Genomic DNA, 11,816 nt, shown 5'->3' with positions numbered 1-11,816 from the left:
GGGACACGGATGGTTAAGTGGGACAGGGAGGGTGAAATTGGAGAGGGAGGGTTAAATGGGACAGGGAGTGTTAAAGGGGACAGGGAGGGTTAAACAGGACAGTGTTATCATTTAATGGGCTGACTCTCTGACCCACAGATCATATGGAGAAGCAGACTGAACGGACACAGCCAGGAAATGCAGAACTAGCAACAGGGAATAAAAACGACATTCCCGAATTCCTTACCACACACAACAAACTCCCTATTCCCCGGCAAGGTGAGAGTCACCATCAGAATTTAATCACACTTGGTATCTATCCCCGGGCTGTATCTGTCCAGGGAGTGTTTGATGGGGTCGAAGTAGAGGGAGATTTACTCTGTATCTAACCCCGTGCTGTACCTGTCCTGGGAGTGGCTGATGGGGACATTGTAGAGGGAGATTTACTCTGTATCTAACCCCGTGCTGTATCTGTCCTGGGAGTTTTTGTTGGGTCGATGTAGAGGGAAATTTACTCTGTATCTAACCCCGTGCTATAGCTGTCCTGGGAGTGCTTGATGGAGACAGTGTAGAGGGAGTTTTACTCTGTATCTAACCCCGTGTGCTGCCTTTCCTGGGAGTGTTTGATGGGGACAGTGTATAGGAAGCTTTACTCTATATCTAACCCCGTGCTGTACCTGTCCTGGGAGTGTTTGATGGGGACGGTGTAGAGGGAGATTTACTCTGTATCTAACCCCGTGCTGTACCTGTCCTGGGAGTGTTCGATGGAGATTGTGTAGAGGGAGATTTACTCTGTATCTCACCCCGTGCTGTACCTGCCCTGGGAGTGTTTGATGGGGACGGTGTAGAGGGAGATTTACTCTGTATCTAACCCCGTGCTGTACCTGCCCTGGGAGTGTTTGATGGGGACGGTGTAGAGGGAGATTTACTCTGTATCTAACCCCGTGCTGTACCTGTCCTGGGAGTGTTTGATGGGGACAGTGTAGAGGGAGATTTACTCTGTATCTAACCCCGTGCTGTACCTGCCCTGGGAGTGTTTGATGGGGACGGTGTAGAGGGAGATTTACTCTGTATCTAACCCCGTGCTGTACCTGTCCTGGGAGTGTTTGATGGGGACAGTGTAGAGGGAGATTTACTCTGTATCTAACCCCGTGCTGTACCTGTCCCGGGAGTGTTTTATAGGGACGGTGTAGAGGGAGATTTACTCTGTATCTAACCCCGTGCTGTACCTGTCCTGGGAGTGTTTGATGGAGACAGTGTAGAGGGAGCTTTACTCTGTATCTAACCCCGTGCTGTACCTGTCCTGGGAGTGTTTGATGGGGACAGTGTAGAGGGAGCTTTACTCTGTATCTAACCCCGTGCTGTACCTGTCCTGGGAGTGTTTGATGGGGACAGTGTAGAGGGAGATTTACTCTGTATCTAACCCCGTGCTGTACCTGTCCTGGGAGTGTTTGATGGGGACGGTGTAGAGGGAGGTTTGCTCTGTATCTAACCCCGTGCTGTACCTGTCCTGGGAGTGTTTGATGGGGTCGGTGTAGAGGGAGCTTTACTCTGTATCTAACCCCGTGCTGTACCTGTCCTGGGAGTGTTTGATGGGGTCGGTGTAGAGTGGGCTTTACTCTTTATCTATCCCAATGCTATACCTATCCTGGGACTTTTTGATGGGGCCACTGAAGAGGGAACATAACTCTGTATCTAACCGCGTGCTGTACCTGTCCTGGGAGTGTTTGATGGGGACAGTGTAGAGGGAACTTTACTCTGTATCTAACCCCGTGCTGTACCTGTCCTGGGAGTGTTTGATGGGGACGGTGTAGAGGGAACTTTACTCTGTATCTAATCCCGTGCTGTACCTGTCCTGGGAGTGTTTGTTGGGGACAGTGTAGAGGGAAATTTACTCTGTATCTAACCCCGTGATGTGCCTATGCTGGAATTGTTTGATGGGGACAGTGTAGAGGGTGCTTTACTCTATATCTAAACCCGGGTGCTACCTGTCCTGGGAGTGTTTGATGGGGAGAGTGTAGAGGGAGTTTTACTCTGTATCTAACCCCGTGCTGTACCTCTCCTGGGAGTGTTTGATATTGACAGTGTAGAGGGAGTTTTACTCTATATCTAACCCTGTGCTCGAACTGTCCTGGGAGTGTTTTTAGGGGGCAATTTAGAAGGTGCTTTACTCTGTATCTAACCCCGTGCTGTACCTGTCCTGGGAGTGTTTGATGGGGGACGGTGTAGAGGGAGATTTACTCTGTATCTAACCCCGTGCTGTACCTGTCCTGGGAGTGTTTGATGGGGGACGGTGTAGAGGGAGATTTACTCTGTATCTAACCCCGTGCTGTAACTGTCCTGGGAGTGTTTGATGGGGACAGTGTAGAGGGAACTTTACTCTGTATCTAACCCCGTGCTGTACCTGTCCTGGGAGTGTTTGATGGGGACAGTGTAGAGGGAGATTTACTCTGTATCTAACCCCGTGCTGTACCTGTCCTGGGAGTGTTTGATGGGGACAGTGTAGAGGGAGATTTACTCTGTATCTAACCCCGTGCTGTACCTGTCCTGGGAGTGTTTGATGGGGACAGTGTAGAGGGAGCTTTACTCTGTATCTAACCCCGTGCTGTACCTGTCCTGGGAGTGTTTGATGGGGACAGTGTAGAGGGAGATTTACTCTTTATCTAACCCCGTGCTGTACCTGTCCTGGGAGTGTTTGATGGGGACAGTGTAGAGGGAGATTTACTCTGTATGTAACCCTGTGCTGTACCTGTCCTGGGAGTGTTTGATGGGGACGGTGCAGAGGGAGATTTACTCGGTATCTAACCCTGTGCTGTACCTGTCCAGGGAGTGTTTGATGGGGACGGTGTAGAGGGAGATTTACTCTGTATCTAAGCCGTGCTGTGCCTCTGCTGGGAATGTTTGATGGGGACGGTGTAGAGGGAGCTTTACTCTGTATCTAACCCCGTGCTGTACCTGTCCTGGGAGTGTTTGATGGGGACGGTGTAGAGGGAGATTTACTCTGTATCTAACCCCGTGCTGTACCTGTCCTGGGAGTGTTTGATGGGGACAGTGTAGAGGGAGATTTACTCTGTATCTAACCCCGTGCTGTACCTGTCCTGGGAGTGTTTGATGGGGACAGTGTAGAGGGAGATTTACTCTGTATCTAACCCCGTGCTGTACCTGTCCTGGGAGTGTTTGATGGGGACGGTGTAGAGGGAGATTTTCTCTGTATCTACCCCCTAACTTTGAGAATGTGTTGTGTTTTCACAGGCAGTTCCACTCAGAGGCTGTTCAGCTCCAGCAGTGAGATCCAGGATGAATTTGACTGGGATTCAATTGTTTGACTTTTGTTTGTAATACATCTCCCTCTGTCTCACTCCATCTATGTCTGACTGTGTCTTTGTCTCTTTCTGTCTCTGTCTGTCTCTAACTCTCTATCTCTCGCTCACTGTCTTTCTCTTTTTATCTTTTGCTCTGTCTCTCTCTCTCTGGCTCCCGCTCTCTCTCTCACTCTGTCTCTCTCTTTCTCACTCGTGTGTGTGTGTGACATTATGTGTGTGTGTGTTACAGTGTGTATCTGTGTGACTGTGTGTGTGACAGTGATTGTGTGTGTGCCAGTGTGTGTGTTTGTGACAGTGAGACAGTGCGTGTGTGTGTGTGACAGTGTGCGTGACATTATGTGTGTGAATATGTGACAGTGTGTGTGTGTGTGACAGTCTGTGTTTGTGTGTGTGTTTGTGTGACCGTGTGTGTTTCTGTGTGTGAGTATGTGACAGTGTGTGTGGGTGACTGTGTGTGTGTGTGTGTGTGTGTGTGAGACAGTGTGTGTTTCTGTGTGTGACAGTGTGTGTTTGTGTGTGTATGTGGCTGTATGTGTGTTTGTGTGTGTGTGTGTGTGACCGTGTGTGTGTGTGTTTGTGTGTGTGTGACAGTGTGTGTGTGTGCGACAGTGTGTGTGTGTGACTGTGTGTTTGTGTGTATGTGAGTATGTGACAGTGTGTGAGTCTGACAGTGTGTGTGTGTGACAGTGTGTGTGTGTGTGTGTGACAGTGTGTGTGTGTCTGACAGAGTGTGTGTGTGTGTGTGTGACAGTGCGTGTTTGTGTGACAGTGTGTGTGTGTTTGTGTGTGACAGTGTGTGTGTGTTTGTGTGTGACCGTGTGTGTGTGACAGTGTGTGTGTGTGTGTGTCTGTGTGACAGCGTGTGTGTGTGTGTGACAGTGTGTGTGTGTTTGTGTGTGACAGTGTGTGTGTGTTTGTGTGTGACAGTGTGTGTGTGACAGTGTGTGTGTGTGTGTGTGACAGCGTGTGTGTGTGTGTGACAGTGTGTGTGTCTGTGTGACAGTGTGTGTGTGTGTGTGTGTGTGTGTGTGTCTGTGTGACAGCGTGTGTGTGTGTGTGACTGTTTGTGTGGGTGTGCCCATGTGTGTGTGTGTGTGACCGTTTGTGTGTGTGTGTGTCCATTCCCCTCGGGACATCAGTGTGGTATCTCAGTGTTGAAGAGGAACCTGGAAAAATCCGCTGGGAGATTCAGCCGCCCAGCTCAGTCTGGACAGAGATCTGCGGGCGGAGATATTCGAGAGGATTCAGACAGAGTCCCAGCGAGCTCACCTCCGCTGAACCCCTTCAAACCTCTCACCTTTCAACTCAAACATGTGTCCTGGAGAAAGAATTGAGGTCAGAACAGGTGGAACACGAGCCTGCAGAAGGGAAGTGGGTGGCTGGTTGTATAGAACACCCTTCCCTCCCAATTCAAGACACTCTGCACAATGTCGGATATCGGAAAAATAAATTGACTTTATTTCACATTGACAATGTTAACAGTTAAATGAGAACAGAGGGAGTGCCGCACTGTCAGAGGGTCAGTGCTGAGGGAGAGCCGCACTGTCGGAGGGTCAGTACTGAGGGAGAGCCGCACTGTCAGAGGGTCAGTACTGAGGGAGTGCTGCACTGTCGGAGGGTCAGTACTGAGGGAGCGCTGCACTGTCGGAGGGTCAGTGCTGAGGGAGAGCCGCACTGTCGGAGGGTCAGTGCTGAGGGAGAGCCGCACTGTCAGAGGGTCAGTGCTGAGGGAGAGCCGCACTGTCAGAGGGTCAGTACTGAGGGAGAGCCGCACTGTCAGAGGGTCAGTACTGAGGGAGAGCCGCACTGTCGGAGGGTCAGTGCTGAGGGAGAGCTGCACTGTCGGAGTGTCAGTACAGAGGGAGAGCCGCACTGTCGGAGGGTCAGTACTGAGGGAGAGCCGCACTGTCGGAGGGTCAGTACTGAGGGAGAGCCGCACTGTCGGAGGGTCAGTACTGAGGGAGAGCCGCACTGTCGGAGGATCAGTGCCGAGGGAACACTCAGGATGTGCAGAGCCCGTCAATGAAGACTGGAAAGTGCTTCTGCCTGGCTCCAATTGCCCTCGGTGGGGGTGGGAGGGGTGGGGTGGGGGGGGGAAGGGTTTGTGGGTACGTGGGGGGTGGGTAGGGAGGTGGTGAGCTGGGAGCCTAGGCTTCCTTGGCTACAGACTCGGGAAGGTGGCTCTCCTTCCCACATTCCTGCTCGGGGAGGGTCCCGCTCTCCCTCTCCGCTGTACCCTGTTCCTCCTGCGGATAGCGGAGACTCCCTTCACTGGACCCAGTGTCCTCCGAGGCTGGCAGGCTGCGTTGCGATGCCCATCGGTTGCTGATCACCCCCACATACACTCGGGATGGGTTGTAGATGAAGACCGGACCTGCAGGGAGGGTGGGGGGGGGCAAGAAGGAGAGATTTAACAACCTGTCCTGACCCTTCTCCCAACCGCAAACCATCCCCCAACCCCCTCAACAGTCCCGGTCTCCGTATCCCCCCCCACCTCGGTTAGACCACACTCGGAGCACCGTGCACAGTTCCGGTCTCCGTATCCCCCCCTCGGTTAGACCACACTCGGAGCACCGTGCACAGTTCCGGTCTCCGTATCCCCCACCTCGGTTAGACCACACTGGGAGCACCGTGCACAGTTCCGGTCTCCGTATCCCCCCCTCGGTTAGACCACACTGGGAGCACCGTGCACAGTTCCGGTCTCCGTATCCCCCCCCTCGGTTAGACCACACTCGGAGCACCGTGCACAGTTCCGCTCTCCGTATCCCCTCCCTCGGTTAGACCACACTTGGAGCACCGTGCACAGTTCCGGTCTCCGTATCCCCCCCTCGGTTAGACCACACTCGGAGCACCGTGCACAGTTCCGCTCTCCGTATCCCCTCCCTCGGTTAGACCACACTCGGAGCACCGTGCACAGTTCCGCTCTCCATTTCCCCCCTCGGTTAGACCACACTGGGAGCACCGTGCACAGTTCCGGTCTCCGTATCCCCCCCCTCGGTTAGACCACACTCGGAGCACCGTGCACAGTTCCGGTCTCTGTAACCCCCCCTCGGTTAGACCACACTCGGAGCACCGTGCACAGTTCCGGTCTCCGAATCCCCCACCTCGGTTAGACCACACTCGGAGCACCATGCACAGTGCCGGTCTCTTTATCCCACCTCGGTTAGACCACACTCGGAGCACCGTGCACAGTTCCGGTCTCCGTATCGCCCCCCCTCGGTTAGACCACACTCGGAGCACCGTGCACAGTTCCGGTCTCCGTATCGCCCCCCCCTCGGTTAGACCACACTCGGAGCACCGTGCACGGTTCCGGTCTCTGTATCCCTAAACGCTGGGACTCACCGATTATTCCCGTTGATTTGTCCGCGTCTTTTTCTGGTATTCCTGCTGTCTGGCTGCTTGGACCTGGACCCTCTTCCCTGTTCCGACTCGGACTGTGCCCCGGCTGCACAGAGCTCACGCTGGAAGCTGTATCCTGGTCGCAGACGCGTTCCTGTAGGATCTCCGACTCCAGAGGTTGTGAGGGGAAGTTAGCCGGCACAGCCTGCCGCTCCGGACTCTCCGATGTGGACAGGAGCTGCTCCGCCCGGAGAGAATCAGGACAGCTTCCCTCAGTTGTCTGAGCCTAAGAAACAAGACAGGGTCTGATGCAGGGGTAGGTAGGGGTTGGTGGGGGTGGGGCGGGGGCGAGCAGTGGGGAACAGGCGGCCACAGTCAGAGGTCACATTGGGGAGGAGGGGGATACGTAGAGAGGACACACTTCGGAGCAGGGGGATACACAGAGATGACACACCAGAGAACAGAGGGATATAGAGAGAGGACACACCGGGGAACAGAGGGATATAGAGAGATGACACACCGGGGAACAGGGGGATATAGAGAGATGACACACCGGAGAACAGGGGGATATAGAGAGATGGCACACCGGGGAACAGGGGGATATAGAAAGATGACACACCAGAGAACAGGGGGATACAGAGAGATGACACACCAGAGAACAGAGGGATATAGAGAGAGGACACACCAGGGAACAGGGGGATATAGAGAGAGGCCACACCAGGGAAAAGGGGGATATACAGAGAGGACACAACAGGGAAGAGAGGGATATAGAGAGATGACACACCAGAGAACAGAGGGATATAGAGAAAGGACACATCGGGGAACAGGGGGATATAGAGAGAGGACACACCAGGGAACAGGGGAATATAGAGAGAGGACACAACGGGGAACAGAGGGATATAGAGAGAGGACACACCAGAGAACAGAGGGATATAGAGAAAGGACACATCGGGGAACAGGGGGATATAGAGAGAGGACAAAACGGGGAACAGAGGGATATAGAGAGAGGACACAAAGGGGAACAAAGGGATATGGAGAGAGGACACACTGGGGAAGAGGGGGAAACGGAGAGATGAGACTCTGGGGAACAGACGGAAAAGGAGAGATGAGAATCCGGGGAACAGAGGGATGTAGAGAGAGGACACACTGGGGAACAGGAGGATATGGAGAGAGGACACACCGGGGAACAGACGGATACGGAGAGATGAGATTCCGGGGAACAGAGGGATACGGAGAGAGGACACACCGGGGAACAGGGGGATATAGAGAGAGGACACACCGGGGAACAGAGGGATATAGAGAGAGGACACACCGGGGAACAGAGGGATTTAGAGAGAGGACACACCGGGGAACAGAGGGATATGGAGAGAGGACACACCGGGGAACAGAGGGATATAGAGAGAGGATACACCGGTGAACAGAGGGATATAGAGAGAGGACACACCGGGGAACAGAGGGATATGGAGAGAGGACACAGCGGGGAAGAGGGGGAAACGGAGAGATGAGACTCCGGGGAACAGACGGATACGGAGAGATGAGACTCCGGGGAACAGAGGGATGTAGAGAGAGGACACACTGGGGAACAGAGGGATATGGAGAGAGGACACACCGGGGAACAGACGGATACGGAGAGATGAGACTCCGGGGAACAGAGGGATACGGAGAGAGGACACACCGGGGAACAGGAAGATATAGAGAGAGGACACACCGGGGAACAGTGAGATATAGAGAGAGGACACACCGGGGAACAGAGGGATATAGAGAGAGGACACACCGGGGAACAGGGGGAAATAGAGAGATGACACACCGGAGAACAGAGGGATATAGAGAGAGGACACACCGGGGAAAAGGGGGATATAGAGAGATGACACACCGGAGAACAGGGGGATATAGAGAGATGACACACCGGGGAACAGAGGGATATAGAGAGAGGACAGACCAGGGAAAAGGGGGATATAGAGAGAGGACACACCGGGGAACAGAGGGATATAGAGAAAGGACACATCGGAGAACAGGGGAATATAGAGAGAGGACACACAAGGGAACAGGGGGATATAGAGAGAGGACACAACGGGGAACAGAGGGATATAGAGAGAGGACACGACAGGGAACAGAGGGATATGGAGAGAGGACACAACGGGGAAAAGAGGGATATAGAGAGAGGACACCCCGGGGAACAGAGGGATATAGAGAGAGGACTCACCGGGGAACAGAGGGATATGGAGAGAGGACACACCGGGGAAGAGGGGGAAACGGAGAGATGAGACTCCGGGGAACAGACGGATACGGAGAGATGAGACTCCGGGGAACAGAGGGATGTGGAGACAGGACACACCGGGGAACAGACGGATACGGAGAGATGAGAAACCGGGGAACAGAGGGATACGGAGAGAGGACACACCGGGGAACAGGTGCATATAGAGAGAGGACACACCGGGGAACAGAGGGATATAGAGAGAGGACACACCGGGGAACAGAGGGATATAGAGAAAGGACACACTGCGGAACAGAGTTATATAGCGAGAGGAAACACCGGTGAACAGAGGGATATAGAGAGAGGACACACCGGGGAACAGAGGGATATAGAGAGAGGACACACCGTGGAACAGGGGGATATAGAAAGAGGACACACCGGGGAACAGGGGGATATAGAGAGAGGACAAACTGGGGAACAGAGGGATATAGAGAGAGGACACGCCGGGGAACAGAGGGATATAGAGAGAGGACACACCGGGGAACAGAGGGATATGGAGAGAGGACACACCAGGGAACAGAGGAATATAGAGAGAGGACACACCGGGGAACAGAGGGATATAGAGAGAGGACACACTGGGGAACAGATTTATATAGAGAGAGGACACACCGGGGAACAGAGGGATATGGAGAGATGACACAACGGTGAACAGAGTGACTTAGAGAGAGGACACACCGGGGAACAGCGGGATATAGAGAGAGGACACACCGGGGAATACAGGGATATGGAGAGATGACACACCGGTGAACAGAGGGATATAGGGAGAGGACACACCAGGGAACAGAGGGATATAGAGAGAGGAAACATCGGGGAACAGAGGGATATGGAGAGAGGACACACCGGACAACAGAGGGATATGGAGAGATGACACACCGGGGAACTGAGGGATACAGAGAAAGGACACATCGGAGAACAGGGGGATATAGAGAGAGGACACACCAGGGAACAGGGGGATATAGAGAGAGGACACAACGGGGAACAGAGGGATATAGAGAGAGGACACAACGGGGAACAGAGGGATATGGAGAGTGGACACAACGGGGAAAAGAGAGATATAGAGAGAGGACACCCCGGGGAACAGAGGGATATAGAGAGAGGACACACCGGGGAACAGAGGGATATGGAGAGAGGACACACCGGGGAAGAGGGGAAACGGAGAGATGAGACTCCGGGGAACAGACGGATACAGAGAGATGAGACTCCGGGGTACAGAGGGATGTAGAGAGAGGACACACTGGGGAACAGAGGGATATAGAGAGAGGACACACCGGGGAACAGACGGATACGGAGAGATGAGACTCCGGGGAACAGAGGGATACGGAGAGAGGACACACCGGGGAACAGGGGGATATAGAGAGAGGACGCACCGGGGAACAGTGGGATATAGAGAGAGGACACACCGGGGAACAGAGGGATATAGAGAGAGGACACACCGGGGAACAGGGGGATATAGAGAGATGACACACCGGAGAACAGAGGGATATAGAGAGAGGACACACCGGGGAACAGAGGGATATAGAGAGAGGACAGACCAGGGAATAGGGGGATATAGAGAGAGGACACAAAGGGGAACAGGGGGATATAGAGAGATGACACACCGGAGAACAGGGGGATATAGAGATGACACACCGGTGAACAGAGGGATATAGTGAGAGGACAGACCAGGGAAAAGGGGGATATAGAGAGAGGACATACTGGGGAACAGTGGGATATAGAGAAAGGACACATCGGAGAACAGGGGGATATAGAGAGAGGACACACCAGGGAACAGGGGGATATAGAGAGAGGACACAACGGGGAAGAGAGGGATATAGAGAGAGGACACAACGGGGAACAGAGGGATATGGAGAGACGACACAATGGGGAACAGAGGGATATAGAGAGAGGACACCCCGGGGAACAGAGGGATATAGAGAGAGGACACACCGGGGAACAGAGGGATATGGAGAGAGGACACACCGGGGAAGAGGGGGAAACGGAGAGATGAGACTCCGGGGAACAGACGGATACGGAGAGATGAGACTCCGGGGAACAGAGGGATGTAGAGAGAGGACACACTGGAGAACAGAGGGATATAGAGAGAGGACACACCGGGGAACAGACGGATACGGAGAGATGAGACTCCGGGGAACAGAGGGATGTAGAGAGAGGACACACTGGGAACAGTGGGATATGGAGAGAGGACAAACCGGGGAACAGACGGATACGGAGAGATGAGACTCCGGGGAACAGAGGGATACGGAGAGAGGACACACCGGTGAACAGGGGGATATAGAGAGAGGACACACCGGGGAACAGAGGGATATAGAGAGAGGACACACCGGGGAACAGAGTTATATAGCGAGAGGACACACTGGTGAACAGAGGGATATAGAGAGAGGACACACCGGGGAACAGAGGGATATGGAGAGAGGACACACCGGGGAACAGAGGGATATAGAGAGAGGACACACCGGGGAACAGAGGGATATAAAGAGAGGACACACTGGGGAACAGAGTTATATAGCGAGAGGACACACCGCTGAACAGAGGGGTATAGAGAGAGGACACACCGGGGAACAGAGGAATATAGAGAGAGGACACACCGTGGAACAGGGGGATATAGAAAGAGGACACTCTGGGGAACAGGGGGATATAAAGAGTGGACAAACTGGGGAACAGAGGGATATAGAGAGAGGACACGCCGGGGAACAGAGGGATATAGAGAGAGGACACAGCGGGAACAGAGGGATATGGAGAGAGGACACACCGGGGAACAGAGGAATATAGAGAGAGGACACACTGGGGAACAGAGGGATATAGAGAGAGGACACACTGGGGAACAGATTTATATAGAGAGAGGACACACCGGGGAACAAAGGGATATAGAGAGAGGACACACCGGGGGAACAGAGGGATATGGAGAGAGGACACACCGGGGA

At 53.6% G+C, this 11,816-nt stretch overlaps 2 protein-coding genes across 6 annotated transcripts in view; one reads left to right on the top strand and one right to left on the bottom strand.

Moving 5' to 3' along the window:
- Positions 1–3,447, top strand: part of LOC121273159 (forkhead box protein J2-like) — a 117,441-nt gene extending 113,994 nt beyond the window's left edge. For all 5 annotated transcript variants that reach the window (XM_041180132.1, XM_041180129.1, XM_041180131.1 and 2 more), the window contains 2 exons: positions 139–258; positions 3,232–3,447. In XM_041180132.1, coding sequence (XP_041036066.1) covers positions 139–258; positions 3,232–3,305 — 194 coding nt within the window. In that variant the 3' untranslated portion in view covers positions 3,306–3,447. The remainder of the gene's footprint in view (positions 1–138; positions 259–3,231) is intronic.
- A 1,733-nt stretch (positions 3,448–5,180) lies between these two features.
- Positions 5,181–11,816, bottom strand: part of LOC121273158 (tumor necrosis factor receptor superfamily member 3-like) — an 83,310-nt gene continuing 76,674 nt past the window's right edge. The window contains exons 8-9 of the mRNA XM_041180127.1: positions 6,645–6,927; positions 5,181–5,676 (exon numbers count right to left, since the gene is read on the bottom strand). Coding sequence (XP_041036061.1) covers positions 5,450–5,676; positions 6,645–6,927 — 510 coding nt within the window. The 3' untranslated portion in view covers positions 5,181–5,449. The remainder of the gene's footprint in view (positions 5,677–6,644; positions 6,928–11,816) is intronic.

This window comes from Carcharodon carcharias, chromosome 40, assembly GCF_017639515.1.
Source record: "Carcharodon carcharias isolate sCarCar2 chromosome 40, sCarCar2.pri, whole genome shotgun sequence".
Taxonomy (NCBI): domain Eukaryota; kingdom Metazoa; phylum Chordata; class Chondrichthyes; order Lamniformes; family Lamnidae; genus Carcharodon; species Carcharodon carcharias.
The sequence above is the reverse complement of the archived record's forward strand: the minus strand, read 5'-3'. Positions and strand labels throughout refer to the sequence as shown.